The 26,907-nt window shown below is 38.5% G+C and overlaps 2 protein-coding genes across 4 annotated transcripts; both read right to left on the bottom strand.

Moving 5' to 3' along the window:
• Positions 1 to 7,485: 7,485 nt before the first annotated feature.
• Positions 7,486 to 11,104, bottom strand: pkdc (protein kinase-like domain containing). The gene is made up of 3 exons (XM_022662429.2): positions 11,070 to 11,104; positions 8,688 to 8,922; positions 7,486 to 8,294 (listed from the first exon to the last, which is right to left on the bottom strand). The coding sequence occupies exons 2-3, from the start codon at positions 8,919 to 8,921 to the stop codon at positions 7,548 to 7,550; spliced, it is 981 nt and encodes a 326-aa protein (XP_022518150.2). The 5' UTR covers position 8,922; positions 11,070 to 11,104; the 3' UTR covers positions 7,486 to 7,547.
• Positions 11,105 to 12,289: 1,185 nt separating this feature from the next.
• LOC103046126 (zinc finger protein 239) lies at positions 12,290 to 20,144 on the bottom strand. Of its 3 annotated transcripts, none has more exons than XM_007239733.4 (2): positions 19,939 to 20,144; positions 12,290 to 14,752 (listed from the first exon to the last, which is right to left on the bottom strand). In XM_007239733.4, the coding sequence occupies exon 2, from the start codon at positions 14,573 to 14,575 to the stop codon at positions 13,610 to 13,612; it is 966 nt and encodes a 321-aa protein (XP_007239795.3). In that variant the 5' UTR covers positions 14,576 to 14,752; positions 19,939 to 20,144; the 3' UTR covers positions 12,290 to 13,609. The 3 variants fall into 3 exon arrangements, with proteins under 3 accessions (XP_007239795.3, XP_049325284.1, XP_049325273.1); XM_049469327.1 differs by having other exon boundaries at positions 19,944 to 20,144; XM_049469316.1 differs by lacking the exon at positions 19,939 to 20,144 and adding an exon at positions 16,158 to 16,232.
• Positions 20,145 to 26,907: the final 6,763 nt, after the last annotated feature.

Here is a 26,907-nt window from a genome sequence, read left to right as displayed (position 1 = left end):
GGTTACCTGTATGTAGGCGGAGTAATACGGTATGGAGAGCTTCGGTTACAGTGCATTACCGGCTGATAACGGTACTCAAAGAACGCCTCTCAGCCAATCACATTGCAGGGTCGGGACTAACTGTGGTATAATGATCATTTTTTGCTCAGTCAGACGTTAATAATAATAATAATAATAATAATAAATAGTATATAGTATAAAGCTTAATATAAAAGAGTTGAGTGCTGACAGTAATGCAGCAGACAGGGGGTTAAAGGCGTTAGAGTGTAAGATGTATGAGATTCACACGCGTGTCTAAACCCCGCCCCCTCCTCCCTGATTTGACAGCATGCCTGATTGATGGTGTGTGTGTGAGATAAGTGTGTGTGTGTGTGTGTGTGTGTGTGTTCTCTAGAGGCTGTAATTGAATTGGTGTCCAGAGAGCAGTAATGAGGCTAATGGAGCTCCCAAGTCAGTAACTACGTAATTACTGTCCTACTGACACACACACACACACACACACACTAAGGCTGTAAGATATTGGAAAAACTTTACATTGCAAATGTTCTTTTTTTTTTTTTTTTGTAATTATTTTACATTATTTTATTATGTATATTTTGTAATGTGTTGTGCAAATCTGACCAATAGGCCCTTGTACGTATATGTATTTTGGGCATCCCCAAAATATATGTCAATGTCGAGCTTCTTGACCACACAGCCGCCAGCATTCCCAGTTCTCTTCAGGTCTCTGTATAGGTGTAATAATAAAATAACGCAAATGTTCTTTTTTCGACTATATATATATATATCGCAATATTAAACAGCCCATGATGTCACAAGCCCCGCCCCCACTCGCACACTGTCTCGTGTCCAGAGTCAGCGCAGAGATCTCAAAACCCGAGAAAGTTCAGCACTGTTGCTGCTACTCTCTCTAGGCGTGGTAAAGTCCTGTAAAGGTGACTGTAAGAGCACAGCGCAGAATGATCAATGAGGTGAGGAAGAATCCTAGAGTGTCAGCTGAAGACTGAATACAGAAATCTCTGGAACATGCTCACATTTTTTGGACAAATCTACAATAAGGACAACATTAAACAAGAATTCAAGAGTGTTTACTACTTTTGTGTTGCAGATGAGGACGTAGTCGTGAAACAGTTGTAAAAATTCACTACTCACTACTAAATATTCCACAGCCAACTGTCAGTGATATTATAACACAGTGGAAGAGACTGAGAACCACAGCGACTCTGTGCTCTGTCCGTGTAAAATAGCAGTGGCTTACCATAGTAACACCTTAGCAACCACCTAGCAACACACTTGCAACCACTCAACAACACCAGAGATACAATAGCAACACCCTAGCAACCGCTTGGCAACCCCATAACGTATCCATTTACTGCTCAACACAGGAAATGTGCACACCACCCAATGTAAAACTGGAAAGTGAAGAAAAAAATCGATTTTATATCAATCTTCAAGGCTTCTAAATAAATTCACAATCACGAAAAATGAAATGTAATGAAAGTTTCTTTGATTTTACCAAATTGAAAACCTCTGGAATATAATCAAGAGGAAGATGGATGATCACAAACCATCAAACCACCAAACTGAACTGCTTGAATTTCTGCACCAGGAGTAAAGCAGCATAAAGTTATCCAAAAGCAGTGTGTAAGACTGGTGGAGGAGAACATGATGCCAAGATGCATGAAAAAAACTGTGATTAAAAACCCCACCAAATTCCACCAAATATTGATTTCTGAACCCTTAAAACTTTATGAATATGAACTTGTTTTCTTTGCATTATTTGAGGTCTGAAAGCTCTGCATCTTTTTGTTATTTCAGTCATTTCTCATTTTCTGTAAATAAATGCTCTAAATGAGAATATTTTTAATTTGTAATTTGGGAGAAATGTTGTCTGTAGTTTATAGAATAAAACAATAATGTTTATTTTACTCAAACATAAACCTATAAATAGCAAAATCAGAGAAATTGATTCAGAAACTGAAGTTTTATTCAGAGCTGTATATATATGTGTTGTTTTGGATGAAGATGTAACACAGTTCTGGGTTTAGTGTAGTGAGTGGTTCAGCAGTGGGGGTGAGCTGAGAGATAATCTGGACGGGTGTGTTTGGGTTGGATCAGAGCGTGAAGTTCGGGGATGGTTTTCTCGGGGTGAGATCATCTCAGTTCTTCAGCGTCTCTGTAAACAGAGATCCAGAGCTGTTTGTTTTCTCTCGGCTCGGCTCCGCCCGGCCTGAGAGCAGAACGTCTACTGAGGACTGACGGCTTCTTCCCTAAAGCCAAGCTCTGCTTCTGGAGGACGACTAAAGTTAGTTCCTGAAGTGCTGATCCAGCCCAAAACACCAGACCGTGTCCTGACTGTGTTCCACACACTGAACACTCAACTGCATTTACTGCAGGAACTTAATGCAGAGTCTGGTGATTGGTCTACGCTGGTGTTTCTACGTTGCTCCGCAGTTTTACAGTGGAAGTGAAAATGTAAGGGTGGGAATGTGAAGACAGGAATACAACAATGGAAAATTGAAGGCAATAAGGCGAAGGCAGAATTTCAATGCAATTCTGGTATGGCAGCAGCACAGCCTATGACCACAAGGCCCTTAATGGAGTAGTGAGGACAGCAGAAAACATCATAGGCAACAAACTACCAGCCTTACAGGACATCTATCAGTCCCGCTGCTGCAGGAAACCCAGCACACAGCCTGTTAACCTTACTGCCACCAGACAGGAGTATCCAGGCCAGAACAACCAGACTAATGAACAGTTTCTACCCACAGGCCGTCAGGCTTTTAAACAAACTGTGAGACTGTGACACTAATTGACCACCACACCTTTTAATTTCCATCAATTAATTTATATGTATTATATATTGCTGCTAAAGTAAATACTTTTTAGGTCACTATATATATATATATATATATATATATATATATATATATATATATATGGTATTTTTTATTTAATTATTTTGTTATTGCTGCTACGTTGCATAGTTTTATTCTGTAAAGTGATTATCTGAGCCTCACCCCAAACATTTCAATGCACGTTTGTCTTGAAACTTAAAACTTGCTGGCAATTTAAAGGCAGGAATGCAAAGTTGGAAATATGAATGCAAGGAAGTGAAAGCAGGAATGTTAAGGGTGGAAATGCAAAAGTGGAAATGTAAAGGCAGCAACACAAAGATGGTTCATTAAAGGCACTTTAGCAAAGGAAGGAATGCGAAGCCAGAAATATGTAGGCAAAAACGCAAAGGTGGAAAATCAAATGCAGAAAAATGAAGTTGGAAATGCAAAGGCGGAAATGCAGAGATGGGAACACGAAGGTGGAAATGCAAATACAGAAATATGAAGGTGGAAGGAATATAAAGGTAGAAATTCAGAGACAGAAATGCAAATGTGGAAATGCGGAATCGGAAATGCGAAGGCAGGAATGTGAAGGTGGAAATGCACATATGGGAATACGGAGGCAAAAATGAAAAGGTGGAAATTCAAAGGCAGGAGTGCTAATGCTAATGCTAATACTGCTCCAGCCTTAGAGCTGGAGAAACTTCACTGAAACTCCTGTATAACTCTGTACTTCAGCAGAGTGGCTTTACTGCTCCTTAATACCTGACTGACAGAATTCATACGTAAGGAGCACCGGATTATAAGCAGCTCTGATGATTTTTAGTAAATATAAAGGATAAATGGTTTATATATCTGCTACAGAAGGTCCTGCAGATTACAGCAGTTGTCTGTAGTGATGTTAGGAGGGCTGGTGGAGGCGGTTCTGGAGCTCCGGGTGATTCACGATCTCTGGACTTTAAAAGTTAAACACAATAATCAGACTGCGTGCCCACGGCCAGCGCCGGGTCCAGCGCCGGGTCCAGCGCCTGGTCCAGCGCCAGGGCGGCACAGAGAGCGGCAGCGCTGTTAGCACAGCCTGTGAGACACACTGAGGAATCTGTTTTCTCACCAAACACACGAAATCTCAGAGACTCAGCCGTCCAGAACCAGCAGAACATCTAAACCCGTCTCTCCAGCTCTTCTTCTCCTTCACTAAAATTCTCTACCCCAGTGATGTGAAGTAACTACTAAAGTACTAAAGCACAAATAATTAAGTTGAAATTTTATTTTTTACATTTTCACACAGTTTATCTAAACATTCTCCTCCTTGCATTGTAATAAAAACAGTCTCTTTCCTCCTGTTTCATTTCAGCTGGTTTTCATTCCGGCTTCTCATCGTTCAATAAAACCCCTATCCAGATAAATCTCTCCATCCAGATAGAGTGAATCTGATCGTGATTGGATGTAGAGAAGTATAAACATATACCATTCCGAAGGTGTATCCAAACTTTTGACTGAAAATATGATTTACAGCTGTAATAAAAAAAAATGAAACCAACTAAAAATGAAGAGTTTCTTTGATTTTACCAAATTAAAAACCTCTGGAATATAATCAAGAGGAAGATGGATGATCACAAACCATCAAACCACCAAACTGAACTGCTTGAATTTTTGCACCAGGAGTAAAGCAGCATAAAGTTATCCAAAAGCAGTGTGTAAGACTGGTGGAGGAGAACATGATGCCAAGATGCATGAAAACTGTGATTAAAAACAGTTATTCTATTGTTTTTTGAGTCATTTCTCATTTTCTGTAAATAAATGCTCTAAATGAGAATATTTTTATTTGTAATTTGGGAGAAATGTTGTCTGTAGTTTATAGAATAAAACAACAATGTTCATTTTACTCAAACATAAACCTATAAATAGCAAAATCAGAGAAACTGATTCAGAAACTGAAGTGATCTCTTCATTTTTTACAGAGCTGTATTTACACTGTATATATTTAGACTCTTTTATTGACTGCATTACATCGCCATCTAGTGGTGGAAAAACACAACCTCTTATCTCCCTAAAAAAACATTTTACACTCAAATATTTGAAGTCCAAATTCAAACATTCAGATATTTTGAGTTGCATCCATTGCTGCCACAAATGTGCAATATGGAATTATTACCAATAGAATATGACTCTATTAACTCTATAAACTACAGACAACATTTCTCCCAAATTCCAAATATTGTCATTTAGAGCATTTATTTACAGAAAATGAGAAATGACTGAAATAACAAAAAAGATGCAGAACTTTCAGACCTCAAATAATGCAAAGAAAACAAGTTCATATTCATAAAGTTTTAAGAGTTCAGAAATAATCAATATTTGGTGGAATAACCCTGGTTGGTTTTTAATCACAGTTTTTTTTTCATGCATCTTGGCATCATGTTCTCCTCCACCAGTCTTACACACTGCTTTTGGATAACTTTATGCTGCTTTACTCCTGGTGTAAAAATTCAAGCAGTTCAGTTTGGTGGTTTGATGGCTTGTGATCATCCATCTTCCTCTTGATTATATTCCAGAGGTTTACAATTTGGTAAAATCAAAGAAACTCATCATTTTTAAGCAGTCTCTTTTTTTTCAGAGATATATATATATATACATATATATGTTTACCTTTACCTTGATACTAGAAGACACTCCATGTCATTAAACCAGACCCACAGTACACTATTATGTATGCAGTGTTTTATTTTTTCAAATAAATAGTACTTTTGTGCAATTGCAAAAAATAGAAATAAAATATAATAAAAATATGAGCACAACTTAAAAATATATATATATAATTAAATTTAGATATGTGTATGATTTAGCCAAAGCTTTGCTGAATTTAGTGATTTAAATCAACCCTAGCTAATCTGAAGTGAATGTTTATATATATTTAAAGAGGAAAAGCTTTATTTTATTCATTTTTACAGTGAGCACCACAAATAACCAAACACTTTTGTATTATTACACGCAAATGTTTTTTTATTATTTCATTATTCAAGCTTAATTAGACATTATTAAGCTCTATCTGGACTGGATTGGTTTTTCAGGAGGTTCCCTTTGGGGTAATTTTCTCTTTTATGTTTTTTCGTTTTTTTTTATCTTCTGTGATTTTATTCCCGTCCAGAACGATCATGTACGTGTTTTTCTCAGACATCCTCTGAGAAAATTACAGGCTGAATTATCTACTGTTTTTCTCTGAACTCCGTGCTCCTCCGGTAATTTTAGTCCCGTCCGGGTCCACATCTCTGAGTTTCGTCTCCTCGCCTTTAATAAAATAGATATTTGTCCACTGCTGCGCACCGTAATTACACTTTGGACGCACCACGGTTTCCACGGAGATCCACGTTAAAAAACACAACACCGAGAGGAAATGGAGGAGCTACTGAACGCTGTGATGTCATGTGACTGAGAAAACCAAAAAACTAGCTTAGTTAGTTCAGCCTTTTCTTAATGTATAGTAGGGAGAGCCATATTGTCTTTTACACACAATAATATCGTAAAAAAATTCTGACATGATGAAAAAACACTCCATATTATAATATTGCGATATTTTTGAAACATTGTACTTATTTAGCTATTTACTTTATGTACTTGTAATTATTTATTTGCAGTTTATATTCACTAAATTTACTTGACTTTAGTTTTGGGGCAGATTTCTGCAATTATATATATTTATATTTTTGTTTTATTATCATCATTTTATACAATATCTTGATAAGTTACTGTTTACAAATAGAAAAAAAGGTTTAATATTGCTATTAGCTGCCGGAGTCCTGAGAGAGCACAGTTGGTCTTGCTCTCCCTCTGGGTGTGTACAGTACAGTAGATGGCGCTCTCTGTTTCCCCTCATCACTCCTAGGGTGATGTGGATCAGCACAAGGCTGCGTCTGTGAGCTGATGTATCAGAACCGAGTCACTGCGCTTTCCTCCGAGCGTTAGCGCTTTTTGACTCGGCAAAAAGAGTTAAAAAGAGGCGGAGTCTGACTTCACACGTATCGGAGGAAGCATGTGTTAGTCTTCACCCTCCTGGTGTTGGAGCATCACTAGTGATAGGGGGAGTGCTAATATGAGGGTTGGCCGTGTAAACTGCGGAGAAAATGGGATAAAAAAAAAAACACAATTATAGATTTTTTTTGTTTCTACTGAATGCATGAAACTGATATAATTACGTTAAATAATACTTTAATATGCATCATGCTGCAGGAGTTCATTCTTAAAATTAATTTATAAAATGTTTTGTCATAGCTTGAAACCTGCTATTACAGCTAAAAAGGGGGACCGACTCCACACTAAAGACTAGTAACGACGAGTTTAGAACTAAAGTGAATTTTAGTAAAAATGAAAGAGTAAAAAAAAGTCTATGAGGCTAAAACAGAACTAGAAGTTAAAGTTGGGCGATTTACTTTGGGGTTTTCTCCAGAACACTTTTTGGGGCGTTTATCTTGTTGCAGTAGTTTGTTCTTGGGATTTTTTTTTTTTTAATGTCAGTGGTTAGCTATATCGCCAAAAATATCTTTATTGTTAAAAATAATCCCTACATCCTTAAATATCGTGATATTTTTTACAGCCATATTGTCCACTCCTATTGTACAGTATATAATATAACAAACACATAAACCATATATATATATATTAATGATGTCCAGTTTCCTAGAGAGTCTTAGAGAGGAGAGGTCCTCTAGATCTTCACTTGGGTTTATCAGATCTCTGGGCGAGCCTCTTCAGGACTTCCTGTGTTAGTGTCTTGCTGTACCTGTTGATCTTATGGTGTCCCGGCATCCAGCCGAGGAGGAAGCGGTGAAAGTCGGTCCACGCGAAAGCGACCAAACTCCTCCACTCGTCCTCCAGCGCCGCAAAGTCCACCTTCTGTCCCACCGCCCCTCTGAGCTCCGAGAAGTAGAAGTCCAGGTACCCGGGGACTCGTCTCTCGCACTGTCGCTCGTCCATGCAGCTGCCCAGGAAGTAGACCACGTCCTTCATCCCGCAGCCACCCCCCGCGTACTGGAAGTCGACGGCGGCGACTCGCGAGCCGTCCTCGGAGAAGCAGAAGTTGGCGAGCTTGGCGTCTCCGTGCAGGATGGTCTTGAAGCGGCAGCGGTTGAGTACGGAGTCGATCTCCGCCGCCGCCGCCTTCAGTTCCCGGTTTCCCATGGCCTCCAGCTCCTCCGGGCGAGTCTCCAGGTGCCAGTAGGTGCCCACCGGCCAGAGACCCTGCGGGGGGACACCGAGGAACAGAGCGTGGAAGCTGGAGATCCAGCGGAGGCAGGACTTTATCTCAGAGTCCCGTACGCTGGTCTTCCTTTCAGGAAAACCGGCCGCGTCCAGATCCTCCAGAACTATCAGCAGGTCCTCGCCAATCGACCGCGCCGCAATGCATTCTGGGATCCGGCAGTGTTCATTAGTGCTGTAGTTCTGGTACCAGTGAGTTTCCACCTGGAGAACAGATCAGATGGTGAATTATGGGAACTATGGTGATTCAACTACATTCATTCTAGAGTCAATTACACCAGTTCACCATCAATTTTACCAGTATAGAAGTTTCTTTAAACAATGACATTAATTTTATCCAATTAATATCCTGGATTATACAATTCCAAATTATATACACAAAGAGGATAAATTAACAGGTGACTTTTTGTATAAACACGCGACTTTGTATACATTACATGACTTTTCGTATATCATTTGCCTCTCTGTATATAACATGTTACTTTTTGTATGTAATATTTGACTCTTAAATATGACACGTGACTCTTTGCATAGAACACGTAACTACAGGGGTTGGAGAATGGAGTGGTGGGTGGGTGGTGGGTGGATAGTGGGTACCTGGTAGGACCGGACTTTGCGTTGGTGCGAGATGTCCGTGTTCCATCCTCCCGGATGTTCACCCTCCTGAGGAAACATCACGAGTTTCACCACCACAGACTGGCGATCGCAGCCCTGCAGATAAACCCTGAGGATCTGACCGTATCCACTCCACAGAGTCTGGATCTTCTCCCCCACCCTCAGACTCCTCGCCGAGCACAGCTCCAGGATCAGCTCCTGATGTTCCTGCTTCATTCTGATAATGAGTGATATCATATTAGGATGCACATGTTTTTATAATATTATAAATACTGCATTAAAACATTGACTTTTATTTAACTAAATGAGCTAATTCTAGGAATTTATTTTGTACAAAGCTGTCGCTTCTGAGGTAGCTAGCTAGCTAAACATATGACTAAAACTACACTGCTGAGGTAAACATATGATTAAAACTGCACTGTGAGGTAAACCTTTAAAAGAAACGGCACTGCTGAGATACATTAATGACAAAAGGCATTTCTGAGGTAAATGTATGACTAAAACTGCACTGCTGAGGAAAACCTTTAAAAGAAACGGCACTGCTAGATAAATTAATGACAAACGGCATTTCTGAGGTAAATGTATGACTAAAACTGTACTGCTGAGGTAAACGTATGACTAAAGCTGCACTGCTGAGGAAAACCTTTAAAAGAACAGCACTGCTGAGGTAAATTAATGACAAACGGCATTTCTGAGGTAAATGTATGACTAAAGCTGCAATGCTGAGGTAAATGTGTAATTAAAACTGCACTGCTGAGGTAAAAATATAAATAAAACAGCATTGCTGGGGTAAAAGTATGAATAAACTGCATCACTAATGGTAAATGTATCATTAAAACTGCACTGCTGAGGTAAATGTATGACTAACAACTGCAATGGTGTTGTAAATGTATGAATAAAACTGCACTGCTGGGGTAAATGTATGACTAAACTGTACTGCTGAGGTAAATATTTGACTACAACTGCACTACTGTGGCACACTGTTTACTAAAACTGCACAGCTGGGGTAAATGTATGAAAAAACTGCACTGCTGAGTTAAATCGATGACTAAAACTGTATTGCTGAGGTAAATATTTGACTACAACTGCACTACTGTGGCACACTGTTTACTAAAACTGTACAGCTGGGGTAAATGTATGAAAAAACTGCACTGCTGAGTTAAATCGATGACTAAAACTGTATTGCTGAGGTAAATATTTGACTACAACTGCACTACTGTGGCACACTGTTTACTAAAACTGCACAGCTGGGGTAAATGTATGAATAAAACTGCATTGCTGAGGCAAATGTATGATTGCACTGCTTAGGTAAACACATGATAAAAACAGCACTGCTAAGCAAAATCTTTGAATAAAATGACATTGTTGAGGTAAACATATGATTAAAACTGCACACCTGCGGTAAATGTATGACTAAACACTGAAATGCTGAGGCAAATGTGACTAAAACTGCACTGGTAAAGTACATTTTGACTAAAACTGCACTGCTTAAGAAATGTATGATTAGACTACCCCATACTGAGGTGATTTTATGGCTAGAATAGCAGTGCTTAGGTAGGTAAGTAGATAAAAGTGTAGCAAAAGTTGCAATGCTATAAGAAATTAATGATTAGAAAAAATAATGTAATAAAATGCTAATCTAAAGACACTGTACTTTGTTGGTTTAAGTACTGTAATGTTAACGTATTGTATTAGTACATGTTTAGTAAATATTTAAAATTGTAGTTTGTATAAAAAAAATGACCAATTTATATTTAAACTGTATATATTTTTTTTAAATGATGGAAAAGAGCCAAATTTTTATCTAAACCTGTGAAAGATTTTTGTTCTATTTAGGATATGTTTATTTTGATGCAAAAAAAAAATCCATAAATAAATGATAAATACAAAAACCCATTAATAATAATAGTAAATGTGAAATTTTAGCCACATAACGATCAAATAAACATTATATAACGAATAAACTACGTTTTATTAAGCATAAATAATTAACTTGGATATACACATTAAAGAAAATCCAAATCTTAAGAGAAAGTTGCTTATAGTCAGCAATAATCAATTCATTAATAATTTCCCTATCCACAATAATCATAACTGATCTTAAACTATAACATACAGCCCACACGATATACAATAAATTACACACCTTAAAACTTTATTATTATTATTATTATTATTATTAAAATTATTATTATGTCAATTCTGGGCCTAGGTTTGGTCTAAAACATGATCTAACCTGTAAAATCAGCCTCACAATCTGTGAGAGACCCGAACTCTCCGATTAACCTTAAATAAACCGAATTAAACCCGAATTATACACATAATAATAAACATTAACCTCACACTGCAAACCGCCTTTACTACCTGCAGTCAGCTCCATCCGCCGGAACAACGCGGAGACTCGAACTGTACTTTGGGAAATGTAGTTTCAACAACAATTCAGAATAAAAGTCCTCTGTAGGCAGTCCCTCAGGAGTGTGTGTATGCGTTTATAGACGCAGTATAACATTAAAATAAATACAAATAGTTTTAGCAATGCATTGTGCATATATATTTCTTTTTTCTATTTTGTTTCCATTTATATGTAGAGAGTTAATCGTTATTTTATTTAATTTAATTAATAATACTTGCTAATCATATATTCAGTCTATCAGCCATATAATTTAAGCAAAATAAGAGAATATATATGGAAATTAATTATATAACTTATAATAAATGTACTAAAATATTAATAATGTACTAAAATAAGCATATGAACATATTTAAAAAAATCTATATTTTACAATAATATTTAACCTTGTAAATATAAACAATGATGTAATGACTTTATTAAGCATTATTAACATCTGTTAAACATTACTAACCACTTATACAGCTCTGTTCAGTGAAATAAATATACCTGATGTAAAGTGAAATTTAAATAATTCTAATCTATATAGAGATGTATTGCCAATAAAGGAAAAATGTAAAAAAAATATATATATGATATTGGTTAACGGACATTAGTAAATAAAACAAGTAACTGGCTACCGGTGCATAAGTGTTATCACAGCCAATTATATTTATGACTAATATTTAGTTAATAAATATTTAACAGTTACCATGTACAGAACTGCAGTGCAAAAGCAAAGATTAAAAGAAAATAACTTCTTTTAGTTGTTACCTGTTTATCTAACATTAGTTAACACTATTAATAAAGTATATGATTTATTATTCATCTTAACAAATGTTTCACTTGTAACGTTAGTTCATCTATATTTCATGTGAAATTAACATTTACATTAATTAATGTTGTTGTTCTGTGTTTAATTAACATTACCTAAGCATTGTAAATGTATTACTCCATGTCTTGTTTATGGTAACTAATACATTAAACAACATTCCAAGTTGCAATTTCAGGAAAGTAATAAAGGAATAAAGTTATACAAAAGCAGTGTGTAAGACTGGTGGAGGAGAACCAAAAACTGTGATTAAAACCGGGGTTATTCCACCAAATATTGATTTTTTAAAAGCCTTAACTCTTAAAAGTTTTTCTTTGGGATAAAAGTTGCCAGGACATCAAAATTAGTGCAAGATTCCAAAAATAACTTGTTTTCAGTTTATTCAAAGAAATCACCAGACAGAGATTTGTTATTAAATAATTATAACAGAATATATGCTTAAACAAAGTGGCTAAAGGTGGTCAAAATGCAGAAACTGACGAAGAAGAGAAAGACATTCATAATAGGAACACAACAAATTAACGATCACTTGTTGCTAATTACAAGCTTTTCACACTAGTTAATTTTTTCTTCAGTTTACTTTCTGTTTTAGCTCTTTCTCATGTATTGTGACTGTGGTCCCAGCTACCTTGAGATCATTAACTTTTAGTCTGATCTCTCACTTTCGTTATGATCACGGATACCACAGGAGGCGAGAATTTGCATGGAGATTCATGGACAGTCATTTTGTATTGCTTCCATTTTCTTACTATTGCACCAACAGTTGTCTCCTTCTCATCTAGCATCGTACTTATGGTTTTGTAGCCCATTCCAGCCTTAAGAAGGTCTGTGATCTTGACCCTGACATCCGTAGAAAGCTTTTCGGTCTTGCCCATGTCGTAGAGATTAGAGTCTGACTGACTTACTGAGTCTGTGGACAGGTGACCTTGGTCTTTTATACAGGTGACAAACATTTAAGACAGCTGGCCTTAATGCAGATAACGAGTTAATTAGGAGCATCTATTATTTATAGTGGTCCCAACTACCTTTAGATCATTAACAAGTTCCCCCTGTGTAGTTTTAGGCTATTCTCTTACCTTCCTCATGATTGAGGATTCCCCACGAGGTGAGATTTTGCATGGAGATCCAAACCAATGTGAGAGTAATTGACAGTAATTTTGTATTTCGTCCAGTTTCTTCCTATTGCACCAACAGTTGTCTCCTTCTCATCCAGCATCGTATTTATGGTTTTGTAGCCTATTCCGGCCTTAAGAAGGTCTATGATCTTGTCCCTGAAATCCTTTGAAAGCTCTTTGGTCTTGCCCATGTTGTAGAGGTTAGAGTCTGTGGATAGGTGACATTGGTCTTTTATACAGGTGACATACATTTAAGACTTTGAAGCAGGTAACAAGTTGATTAGGAGCATCTATCATTTATTGTACTGCAGTCACTGATGCATGGATTGCATTACCAACATCATGTTGGATTATTGACTTCATTGAACATCAAAATATCACAAAGCAAATTAATTCTTAATTTTAATTGACTGCACAAGCTTTAGAAACGGTGCCATCAGAAGGTACCAACAGCTTTTTTCTTGGGCAGATACAAGACAACAATGTGTTGTTCGTGGAAATTAGCATGTCTTTAGAGACTACTCTAAAACCAGTTACCTCACTTTTACAGGTCTTTTACAGGTATTATCTACAGTCCAGCACCATCACTGCTCTTAGGGCACTTGTGTTTCCTCCATCTACAAGAAACCCTGAAGTTCTTCCCACAGTCTGAGCAGTAATACGGTTTCTCTCCAGTGTGAATGCGCTGGTGTAGATGTAGGTTACCCTGTTGATTAAAACTCTTCCCACAGTCGGAACAGTGATATGGTTTCTCTCCGGTATGAATGCGCTGATGCAGTGGAAGAGAACTCTGATGTCTGAAACTCTTCCCACACTCTAAGCAGCGATATGGTTTCTCTCCAGTGTGAATGCGCTGGTGTAGCTGGAGAGAATTCTGATGCCTGAAAGTCTTTCCACAGTCTGAGCAGTGATACGGTTTCTCTCCAGTGTGAATGCGCTGGTGTAGGAGGAAAGAACTCTGTCGACGAAAACTTTTCCCACAGTCTGAGCAGTGATACGGTTTCTCTCCAGTATGAATGCTCAGGTGTAGTTGAAGAGAATTCTGATGACTGAAACTCTTACCGCACTCCGAGCAGTGATACGGTTTCTCTCCAGTGTGAATGCGCTGGTGTGTTTTGAGTTGATTCTGTCGAGTAAAACTCTTTCCGCAGTCCGTGCAGTGAAAGGGTTTCTCTCCAGTGTGAATGCGCTGGTGTGCTTTGAGATTACTCTGATCAATAAAACTCTTACCGCAATCTGAACAGCGATACAGTTTCTCTCCAGTGTGAATGCGCAGATGTAGCTGGAGAGAATTCTGATGAGTAAAACTCTTTCCACACTCTAAGCAGTGATACGGTTTCTCTCCGGTATGAATTCGTTGGTGTGTTTTGAACTGACTCTGTCTAGTAAAACTCTTTCCACACTCAGAGCAGAAGTACGGTTTCTCTCCAGTGTGAATACGCTGGTGTGTGTTAAGGTGACCACGATGATTAAAAGTCCTCCCGCACTCAGAGCAGTGATGAACCACCTTCTTGCCTACACCACTTTCCTCCATTTGTCTGAGATGGAGTACAGGATGTTTACAGAGTTTCAAAGGTTTTTTCTGGATGCCACGTCCTTCCCTTCTTTCAGTGAAATCTTCTGATTTTGTGGCATTTTCTCAAGAGACATTCAAACTTTCCACAAAGTTTGAAAGTCGACAATACGAGCTGGAGAGGAACTGGGAACATTTCTGGAAAAAACAAAGACAAAAGGAAACATAAGATTAATAAACTCTGCAGCATAGTCTTAGTTTAGGGTGGGAAATGGAATGGAAGAACTCACTGTACTGTACTAAACCACAAAACTGATAGGGTGGGATTTATGCGATCATTGACTGCAACTGACACAAATCACATTTATCTTTTGGGAAAAACCCAATAATATTTGGCTAGTGTGGATCAAGCCCTGAAAAAAGGAGGGTTCAGTCCAGATTTTACTGCAGAAGTCAGGCATTGAGAGGACTTTGGTTCTGCACTTGGAGCTTAAGGTGCAATGGACGGCAAATCAATACTTTCTGTACAAACAGAAAGGTGCCAGAAACCAAGGTTCAATGCCAACGCTGGTCCTGAGGAGAAGGCTTAAAGTAGAGGATTTAGGTAGTCTTCTAAACAGTACTTTTTCCATACTTGTGTGCAGTAGAAGGAGAAGTGCCGATATTTGCAGCTGAGCAAGTGAGTGTGGATCCACCAGCAAAAAGCCAGAAATAAAGGTTCAAGTCCATGGAAACCCTCTATGTAGCCGTGTTGACCTTTTTCAGACATGCGCCTGCAGTGGTAGTCTAATACCAGTCAAAGGCTAGACAAATTATTATCAAGTTCTGGCAGACGGGTAGGAAAAATAACGCAGAGATCTTCTCTTTAGAGAGCAAAAAGTGAGACTACTAGAAGCCTGGAGAAATCCAGGTGTAGAAGAAAGTGAAAGCACTGGGTAGAACTGAAAGGTAGAGGAAAAAGACTGACGTTCAAACTATCAGTCGATGCTGTGAGGGGTAGGGGATTAGGGCTTGGGGCACAGTGGGGCCAAAGGGCAACAGACCATGGATTGAGAACCTTGCGGATTGAGGTTAGGAGGGTAGGGAAGTGATGGAAGAGGAGGGGTAAGATGTTGCCAAGAAAATAGGAGACAGGAAACTACGGGAACAGTGTTTAATGAAGGGACAGAGTGCATATGAGACAAATATGAGACAAAAGCAAAAGAGGCTGCAGGAAGGGATCCCGTCAGGAAAAAAGGTCAGGTTAAAAAGTTGGTCCATCAGCCGATAGGTACGCTGTACATGGGCATGTGGCACTACCTGGTTTTATTTCAGTTTGTAGTTTTTAATATGCAATCATTTTGCACTCGCGCAGTTGTGTCCTACTGAATGAAGCTCGCTGAGCTGTCGCTATTTGACAGGCACCTGGCAAACATCTAGCAGGGTTAGTATCTACTGACTTCCTTTAGCTAATGGGATTGGTAGAGGGAGAACCACATGTCCAACAAGTGTATCTGCTGCATCGCAATGCTAGTTCTTGCAGGAGTTTAGTTCTTGCACTAACTCATAATACTGCAAATCGACTAGATCACTTTAAAAACCTGTACTGTAAACTCCGGCATACCTTTTTGAACCTGTATTTACAGGTAAGCCCTAGCGCTTAGCCTCCTCACTGCTCTTTGTGCATTTGTGTTTCTTCTAGAGTTGCACGGTGTACCGAAGATTCGATTCTTTTTCAATACTACGTCATCACAAACGATTCGGTTCTTTAGCGTTCGATGCTTTCGATACTGGATATAGCCCAGTCACTAGCTTCAAATGAGTCAAATTAGTAGGCGCGATTTGATTCAGTTCATAAGAAAACTGATTCACACCGCAGCAGTCGGTGTGGCAGGATTCAGATAAACTTAGTGTTCTGAACAAATTAATTGTTTCACGTGTGAATCGATTCATTTGACTCGATTGAGAGCGACACACGCACGCGCAAGCCAGCAGAGCAGCAGCGAGTGTAGAATGGCGACGGCTAAAATAACAGATGTCTCTCGTCCGCGACTTGTGGACAAAACGGGCGCGAGGAGTGAAGTGTGGGAAAATAGTCTGAGATGTAGGCATCTGTTTTTTATTTATATTTTTATTTTTTAATAAAATAACGAAAACTGAAAGTGAAACTAAACTAATATATTCATAATCACTACCGCAGTTGTACAGCGGGGGGTGCTGTGCCGATTCTGTCCGCGAAGCGGGAGTCGGATTCAGTAGCGGATTCGGCACAAGCGCGGCGGCACCTCGCGGTCCGCGGTGTTAGTTGTAAGCGCTCGCGCTAGCCGCAAAATACGACAGAAAACACTGAGAGAGCTGCAGAGTTATGTGTGGGACTAGAATATGAGCACTAGGAGATAAAAGAACCTTTACCTGTGAGTAGCTCACATCAGAACACGCAAATCTCTCTCTCTCACTCTCGCTGTGTCTCTTTCTCTCACTCTCGCTCTCTCACTCTTTCTCTGTGTCTCTCTCTCGCACGTGAACGCCTCCGCGTTTGACCTGCAGCACTGTGTTTAGCTGTTCTTAAAAATCATTTTAATTAAATAATAGTTCTATGCTTCTATGTTACAGTGTTATTTAACATAATTCTGATCATATTTCGCTCATTCATTTAGCAGACAAGCACCCTGATCTCTACAAAGAGCTGAGAAGTCGACAGGTTAGTGGAGTTAGTCAAGATACACTCTGTCTGTAGCTTTACTAAGATTTACTAGCGACTGCTAGTAAATCACGTTAACACGGAGAGGAGTGTGCAGGAGTTTTGTTTTGGACCCGTGGTTTTCTCTATTTCTCCATTATCCCATTGGCTGTGAAACATGAACTCGAGATGTTCACGTTTTCGCGTTTCCATCGCAAATCTGTGGTCAGGCACGTAGCCTGCTTGATCGTTACACTGAACATGGGCTTATTAAAAACGGTAAACGGTTGATTAATAAAACGGAGCAGTGAGTGTTAAAATGAACATAACATTGTAACGTTCTTCTGTCTCTTTATTTTCCTTATTCAGAACTTAACTTCTGCCCGCCCGTCAGGTTCACATAGTCAGGCTACCATTACCTCTGGTTTTAGTTTTAGTTTTTAGGAAGTGTTTAGATAATTATGTTATAGTTAAGGTTATAATAACGAAACTTGTTTTTTGTTCAAATGTTTCATTTTAGAATAAAAACGTTTGCACCGATTGTTCAGTGTTCAATCCAGTTCAGTCAAAAATAAACATTTTATGTTCAGATATTTTTATTGTTTTTTTTTCTTCCAAGTATCGTTTTGGTATCGAGAATCGTGATACTACAGTTGGTATCGGTATCGAAGTCAAAATTTTGGTATCGTGACAACCCTAGTTTCTTCCAAGTATTGAAATGCCTGAAGCTCTTCCCACAGTCTGAGCAGTGATACGGTTTCTCTCCAGTGTGAATGCGCTGGTGTTGTTGGAAATGACTTTGATGTTTAAAACTCTTCCCACACTCTGAACAGTGGTGAATTTTCTTCTTGCCTGTACTTTTCTGCATTTGCCTGCAAGGCATTGGAGAAGACGTTGGCTGAGAATTGGAGATTTCTTTGGATGTCATTTTCTTCCCTTCTTTCAGGAGATTTTTGAAACCATTTCAACAAGGGAGGAATGTCAACAATAGGAGCAGGAGAAGACTTGAAACCGGATGGAATTTATTTCTGGAAGAAACAAAGAAAAAAAACCCTAAGCTCAATGTAAAACGAAGGAGAATCCGAGTCTGATGTGGGGAATGGGAATCACTAAACTGGGGAACAAAATATTTATAACTAATCAAACCACTGACTGATAAAAAACAAGACCAGATCCTGGTCCTTAATCCTGATGCAAATCATATTTACTCTCTGCAACACCAAAATTTGAAAGCCTGATGTTTAAATATATAAATTTCCTATTCTGAGAAGATGTTTCAGGTAAGTAATTTATTTGCACACTACTGTGTCCTTAATTAACTTCCCTATTCCTTTATGGTTCATTCCTTACGGTATTCTAATAATACACTTACCTCAGTAGTGGTATTCTAGTAAAGTATTTACCTCAGTATTGCTATGCCAATCATGTACTATCCGTAGCAATGTTATTTTAATTATGTATTTACCTCAGCAATGCTATTTTAATCATAATTTACTCCAACAATGCTACATTAATCATGTATTTACCTCGGGCGCTATTGTAATCATGTATTTACCTCAGCAATGCTATTCTAATCATATATTTACCTCAGCACAGCTATTCTTACCATAAATGTACCTCATCAGTGATATTCTAAAAATAAATTTACCTCAGCATAGCTATTCTAATATTATATTTCCTCAGCTAAGCTATTCTAAACATATATATACCTCAAGAAAGCTATTCCAATAACAAAAGAGCTATTCTAATCTTACATTTACCTCAGCCGTGCTATTTTAATCAAGTATTTATATCACCAGTGCTATTCTAATCATGAATTTACCTCAGCAGAGCTATTCTAATCACACATTTACTTCAGCAGAGCTATTCTAATCATAAATGTTTCTCAGTAATTCTGTTATACTCATGAATTTACTTCAGCAGTGCTATGTCAATAATTTATTTATCTCAGCAGAGCTATTCTAATCATACATTTATCTCAGCAGAGCTATTCTAATGATAAACTTACTTCAGTAATGCTATTCTAATCATAAGTTTACCTCAGCAGTGCTATTCCAGTTATGTATTTGACTTAGCAGTGCTATTCTAATCATTAATGTACCTCAGCAGAGCTATTGTAATCACACATTTAGTTCAGCAGAGCTATTCTAATCAAAAACTTACCTTATTAATGCTGTTCTACTCATGAATTTACCTAAGCAGTGCTATTCTAATCATACATTTACCTCAGAAGTGCTGTTCTAATAATGCATTTATCTCAGTAGTGCTATTTTAATAATTTATTTACCTCAGCAAAGCTATTCATAAATTTACCTCAGCAGTACTATTCCGATCATGTATTTACCTCAGCAGTGCTAATTTAATAATATATTTACATCAGAAATGCTATTCTAATCATACATTTACCTCAGTAATGCTACTCTGATCATACATTTACCTCATAAGAGCTATTCTAATCATGTATTTACCTCAGCAGAGCTCCTTTAATCAAGTATTTACTGTAGCCGTGCTATTCTATTCATAAATTTACATCAGAAGTGCTATTCTAATCATAAATGTACCTAAGAATTGCTATTCTAATCTAGATTAGCTAACACACATTTAGCTAGTTATGTAGGTTGAAATATACACAGAGAAGATAAACCCTAAAGTTACAAAAATGGCTACAACGTAACTGAACGTTATCTGGTAAATAAATAATAATTATTATTATTCTGTTGCTTACCGAACTGTTTTCAGCAGCTGTTCTTAATCCGTGCTAATCTTCATTAATAAACACAGGCCTTCAACATGCAAACCCTCATCAGATTTAAAATAATCTGTAATTTAATCCACAAACTGGAAAAAAACACTGTAAACTAAAAATATCTTTCTAAAACAATAAAAAACCCGGAGCAGAATTCCTCAAAAACCTCCAGCTCCTCTAGACTCTGCAGCAGCTTTATTATACAGAGATTGCTCACTTCCTGTAATACCGCATCACCACTCTCAACCGCTAGTGGGCGCCCAAGAGTGAGTCGGAAATGAATGGGGTTGAATAGAGCTGAACGCTAAAAACACAAATTAAAAATAGTGCATAAGTGTTTATTCAGGAAATCTCTTTAATTTTAAAAAATAGAGTAAAGGTTTTAACTAAAAACGCAAAGAAAACTTAAAAGTTAAATATCTTTAAATATTAATACAGCAAATGTTTTTAACAACCGATAAGATAAATGGAGTTAAAAACTGCAGTTCAAAAGAGTTAAAAACTTTAAAAGCTTTATTATAACTGGAGATTAAAAGCTTTAATATAACTGGAGATTAAAAGCTTTATAAAAACTGTAGTTTAAAAGTTTTAATATAACTGTAGTTTAAAAGCTTTAATATAAATTAAGTTTAAATGCTTCAATATAACAGCATTAGGACTGTATTTTTATAGCTACAATATAAGAGGAAAAGGTAAGATGTCAGTGCTAAAACATTTCATATTGTTCTGTGTTGAGGAAATTAGCTTTTAAAAATATATATATATATATATATATATATATATATAAAAACTATAGTTTTACTCGCTTGCTCCATATGAACGCATTCATTTTGGCCTCTGGAGCGCCCCCTGGTGTTTAAATAGGCCTGACCCAGAACACTTTATCGAGTGGGTATTCTTTTCTGTAGAGATTCTCTGCCTGCACGCGCACTTTAGACCCGCCCATAAAGACCTCTGATAGGCTAAACGCACAGGAACAGGCGACAGGATGAAATTTGACTTTCATAATAAAAGCCCTGGTGCCAGAAGTACCCAGGATTTGCCTAAAATGAAGATATTTGATTTTCACTGATTTAAAACACGTTATTTACACATTATAATACATTAATAATTAATAAAAAAAAATACATAATCTAAATTATCTTCATTCCTACAGCAATATAATTTGAAACTTACATCATTAATGCTATAGAAAGTGTTTCAAGACATCAGTGTTTTTATGTCTTTATTAACTTTATATTGTGAGCTATAGATAACGTAATATTTAAACATTTACCTCAGCAGTGCTATTCAAATCATACATTTACCTCAGCAGTGCTATTCAAATCATACATTTACCTCAGCACTGCTATTCTAATCATACATTTACCTCAGCAGTGCTATTCAAATCATACATTTACCTCAGCAGTGCTATTCAAATCATACATTTACCTCAGCAGTGCTATTCAAATCATACATTTACCTCAGCACTGCTATTCTAATCATACATTTACCTCAGCAGTGCTATTCTAATCATACATTTACCTCAGCAGTGCTATTCAAATCATACATTTACCTCAGCAGTTCTATTCTAATCATAAATTTACCTCAACAGTGCTATTCTGATCATACATTTACCTCAGTAGTGCTATTTTAATCATAAATACCTAAGCCGTGCGGCTCTAATTATAAATTTACCTCAGCCCTGCTGCTCTAATAATACATTTACCTCAGCAGTGCTATTCCATTTATAAATGTACCTTAGCAGTGCCAGTCTATTCATACTGTTATAATCATACATCAGCTGTGCTGCTCTGCTAATAAATTCCCCCCAGGAGTGCTGTTCTAATCATACATTTACCCCAGCAGTGCTATTCTAATTATACATTTACCTCAGCAGTGCTATTCTAATCATAATTTTACCTCAGCAGTTCTATTCTAATCATACATTTACCTCAACAGTGCTTTTTCTAAGCTTACATTTACCTCAGCAGTTCTATTCTCACACACATTTAGCTGGTTCTGGTTTAGTAGTCTTCTGGTTTGAAGGAAAAGCCTAACGTTAGAGGAATCACCTCAATATGACTAAAAATAGAATATAAAACTTTTTCTTCAGGTAATTGTAATATAACCCAGATGTAATGAACAATGAACAAACCCTTATGTGCTTATTTTCATAAATTCATTTATTTTACTGCATACCATCATTTTACAAAACACTTTTAGTGATTATTATCAATAATCATAGATTTATATCAGTATTAAAATGTAGGTATTATTAAAATTTTGTCTTCTGCGTTTACAATCCATTCCGAATAAAGATCAGTTGATCAACGATGACATTTCATTTAATTTTATTGCATCCAGTTAAAGAGCAATCGTGGCTTCCAGCTGACGGAGGATGAAGAGTTTAATCAGATCAGAGGAACTCCATACACCTCCACCTCACACAGCGTGAGATACTCCCTCCGTCCGGAAATCACCACGTTCACGTAGCGTCCCTCCATCCCGTTACACTGGAAGGTCACAGTTGGAGAACCAGTGGACTCGATCACACCACACCTACAGAGACAGGAACCAGGACAGGGAGGCTACTGTTATAGATCTGATAGTCTAATAATCTGATAATCAGATAATCAATTAGATAAACTGAAGTAGGGTATAAAACAATGAGCGTCGAGTGATGACCAGTCATTTCTTATGCATAATGCAACTTAGCAACAAGCAACAAATCAAGGTGAGGTCAATTGTAAGTCGATTTTCCACTGGAGATCCAATCGTTTACTCAGCCTGTGCCGTATCTTTTCATGCACCCTCTCTCCAGAGTGTATTTCTAAGTAAAGTTAAAGCAAGAAGTACGCGCTCCCGAGAGAGGGTGCCTTTCACGGCGGCGGTGCAGATCTTCAGCTGAATTCAGCACCCCTGCCAGGAAAAGCACCCACTCGAGAGAGAGGCTGCAGGTGACATCACTATTTTTCATTATTTCTTAGAAGTCAGCATAGCTTATAACAGCATCTTGGGTATTTCCATTTTCTTAAAAAAGTTAAGGCCACGAAGACGTACTTGCTCGCTCCCGAGAAGGGGTGCTTTTCCTGGCGGGGTGCTGAGTTTGGCAGAACACCGGTACGACCCGTTACCCCGGTTACAGTTTCTGTCTCAGTCTTAATTCACATTATCATGCTGCTATAGCAAAACTTGCACTCTGGACTTCATGCTGCTTCTACCTGCCTACTCTCCCTATTTATTTTTTGTGTATTTATCTTTATCTATTTTGTATATTCTATTTTTCTTGTGTACCTTTATTTTGTTACCCTATTTTATCTATATTTATCTATTTTAACAACTGCTCCTGGCTGCAAACTGGATTGTGAGATCACAATTTTGTTCCACCTCATGTACCACATGTGATGCGAATGACAAGTAAATCTCTTTGAATCCTCAAATCCTTGTTTCCATTTTTTTTGACACTGCAAAAGCGCCCTCCTGTGGTCACTGAGGCTTATAATTAAGTTTAAATAGAGACATAGATCCAAATATTCTAACCCCACTATCCCAGCACTGAACTCCTTTATCACTGCCGCTGTCCATTTTGCCTTCTTCTAATTTTGGAAATTTGAATATGTATTGAATTTGAATTCTGAAATGATCATTACATCAAGCATTTTATATCTAAGCGAAGTCCAATTAAAGGCAGTTAACCTCGGGTTGTTGTTTCCATTGTCCTCTAGATTGTCTCCGATTCTGATTTCAGCTCCTTTCAGTCTTGAAGCGTAGACGTCCTGAGAGTTGGTGACGCTGACGGAGAAAACCTTGTGTCGTTTCAGAAGGTCGACTCTCCACCAGGGGCTGAGGTCATAGTTAGTGAATGAGCAGGAGCCCGGTCCATTTCGGTTTCCATCAATGGCACCAGATGCAAGGAAATATCCATAAAGGCTGGACTGCGTAGCTGTTCCCTGCACTGCCGCATTCTGTCCTGCACAGAAAATGAGAAAAAAAGTACAGTTAATTTAAAAAACACATTATATACAACCTAGACGGATGTCAACAGTCAGAATAGTAAATAAAATAACATTGCTGTTCCCGTAAATGAGCTGCTGGAACTCCTTCACAGCGTCAACCAGCAGCTCAGTTTCCTCGTCCAGGGAGCTCACCTGACTCTTAAAGAGAATGATGAGCAAGAGACACACTGATTGGTTTACTATACCCACTATACCCAAAGCGAACACACAAAAGTACCTGCCTTTTGTGCATTTCGAGCTGCACAGTGTGTACTTTTCCTATCGTTACAATAGCAAAGACACACTGGCACGCCCTAAATCAAGCTAATTGGTGCACGGTTGACGACTTGCCTACACATCCTTAAAATACGGCCTTTGGTCTGGATGCTCAAATCTGATTTCATGACAGACAACGACCTTATCAGATCCAGAGTGAAGGAAGTGCGGGGGTCAAAGAAGAACACCAAGGGTTAGATACTGACATCAGGACATTCCTGTAATTTTTATTTTCAGGCTAACCTTCTAGAAACGTTTTCAAAAAGTTTGCAAAACATTCTTATAATGTTCTTTTAACACAACTGATTTGTGAAACAAATACAACTGGTCTGCAGTTGAAACACAACTTTACAAATTACCTAAACTACATAAGAAATTTACCAAGTTTCTGAATATCTGACTCGGTTTCTGACTCCACCATGGTAATAAGATTGTCTGTAGCAATTGGCATGCATCTAAATAATTGATTCAGGCAAATTAGGCACTGGTTTGTGTTTATTTATTTATTTTTCTTTTCTTCTTGGGTTTACCTGCTTAAAATTCAATTGTTCTACAATTGGGTTCAACATCCCTCTGGGCTGGAGAGCTGCTAGTCTGTAGCGCTCCATCCAAATACACTACACTTTACAAAAAAAATAAATTTTGTGGCCCACCACGTAATGGCTTGGAAAATATCTGGCCAGCAGCCAAACCTAATTCCCCACCCCTGATGTAAATTTTGAGGCTGTAGAGCTGGTTGGGTCTTATGTAAAAGGCTGGAGTTCCTTTTTCTTCCTCACCATGTGGAGTGGGATACCCATATACTTCAACCTCGCACAGTATGAGCATTCGTTTATTTCCAGGTATGATCACGTTGACGTAACGTCCTGAGACTCCTTTGTCCCAGGTGAATGTATGGGATCTTCCCGGGGGAATGGAAGTGATTACCCCAACCCTGGAAAAAAGAATAGAAAAGTAAAAGTAAAAACAGTAAAAATTGAAATACAAGGTTATTCATTGCAGTAGACATTTTTTAGGCCTTTCTTACCGTAGGTTGCTGTTTCCGTTGTTGATTAAAGAGTTTCCTACATGAACCTCAGCTCCATTGATGAGCTCTGAACAGCTGTCTCCTCGATTAGTGATGACGATGGAGGTTATCGTGTACTCGTCCAGCAGGTCCACCCTCCACCAAGGGTTCTGCTGCCAGTCAGTCGAGGAACACGACCCATGGTAGTAGTTTGGATCTGTATTTCCATCTATAGCGTTGTAGGCGTGACCATGTCCTGTATAAGGGTATTCGACTAAGTCTGACTGAGTGGCTTTTCCACGGAGAGCCAGATTTTGCCCTGGAAAAAATAGAATAGTGTAGTTAATAAATGGTACAAGTAAAGCTCAGTTGAAACATCTGCTCATAATCTAAAACTACTGCAAACATCTGAGTATTTAAGTACTCTTAAATAAGAGTAGGGTCTAAAATCTGATTAAGAAATCTGATCAAGAGAGCTGGATTTGAGAAGTATTCTGGGACTTCTCTACTGATGTAGAGTGCTGTAAAAAAGTATTTCCCCTTACAGATTTCTTTCTTCTTCTTCTGTCTAAGTGGTTTATGTCCCACATGATGCGGGTCCACATTTCGACATGTCTCTCCATATCGTCTTTGATTTGGTCCATTCAGTGCTTTTTTGGTCTTCCTCGTGGCCTAGTACCATCCGGGTCGATTTACATGATTGTTTTCGTGACCCCCCTGCGGTCCACATGGCCATATCATCGGAGCCTGGACTCCCGCATCATTCTCCACCGTTTTCTGATGTCTTCGTTTATGACTCGGTTGACTCACGTGAGTCCCAGCGGCCAACTCAGCATCATCTCATCATCTCAGCTTCATCTTCATCTCCTAGGTGTGAAGGGCTTGCTCATGCTTCACTGTTGTCCGATCCATACAGTGCCACCAAAAGTAAGACTGACATATGACCGTCTTGTACACCTTTGTGGGTGCAGGAATTCTTCGGTGCTGATTCCAGCAAAGTAGTTCAAACAGCACTGCAGGATGTTTTTGGGATCTCTCAGGATCTGTCCATCAACTTCCTTGATCTACACAGTTGGTTCATGTCGACATCTTGTTTCGCTCGATGGTGGGCTTTGGCAAGGTGGTAGATGTTGTTAGCCCCCTCGGTGGTCTCAAGCTGGTCGTACAGGGCCAGGTAGTGCCAGCTTTATGCAGCAGCTACCGTCCTCTTCGCTGCCGATTTCAGGGATTGGTATTAGGTGTAGTCGTCAGGGATCCGCAATTGCCACCACATCTTGAAAGCCAGCTTCTTTGCTTTTATTGCTGCCTGAACCTCCCCATTCCACCACCACACTTGTTTGACGATGTGCTTTTTTCCGGTTTCATCGAGCCGACGATGCTCTAAGCCTTTTTTTGCACGGATTTGACCATCTCTGTCCACTTGTCCTCCACGGGTTTGTCCACATTTACCGCCTGCGTGTGAAGCGCGGTTGCCAGCTGCTCCTTTCGGTCCTGTCCGACGTTTGGGTTCTTTCGACTTGGATGCTGGGGAGCCACAGAATCATACGGGATCACTTTGGTGTCCATCACCATCTTTAGGTCTTGCCGCTGGACCATCCAGTAGTCGCAAGTGGCAAGGTGCGAGGGCCTCTTTTTGAAGAAAGTGTTGGACACGGCCAAGTCGTGCATCTCCGCAATGTCCAGGATGCA

This window comes from Astyanax mexicanus, chromosome 1 (genome assembly GCF_023375975.1).
Source record: "Astyanax mexicanus isolate ESR-SI-001 chromosome 1, AstMex3_surface, whole genome shotgun sequence".
Classification (NCBI taxonomy): Eukaryota; Metazoa; Chordata; class Actinopteri; order Characiformes; family Acestrorhamphidae; genus Astyanax; species Astyanax mexicanus.
Note: the sequence above shows the minus strand (reverse complement) of the source record. Positions and strands in the feature narration are given on the sequence as shown.

Bases quoted from the DNA above. Each gene is read 5' to 3' on its own strand.
- pkdc (XM_022662429.2), bottom strand. From the start codon at position 8,921: ATGAAGCAGGAACATCAGGAGCTGATCCTGGAGCTGTGCTCGGCGAGG. The intron at 8,295-8,687 runs GTACCCACTATC...TCTGTTCTCCAG, and splicing joins GCAAAGTCCGGTCCTACCAG to GTGGAAACTCACTGGTACCA.
- LOC103046126 (XM_007239733.4), bottom strand. From the start codon at position 14,575: ATGGAGGAAAGTGGTGTAGGCAAGAAGGTGGTTCATCACTGCTCTGAG.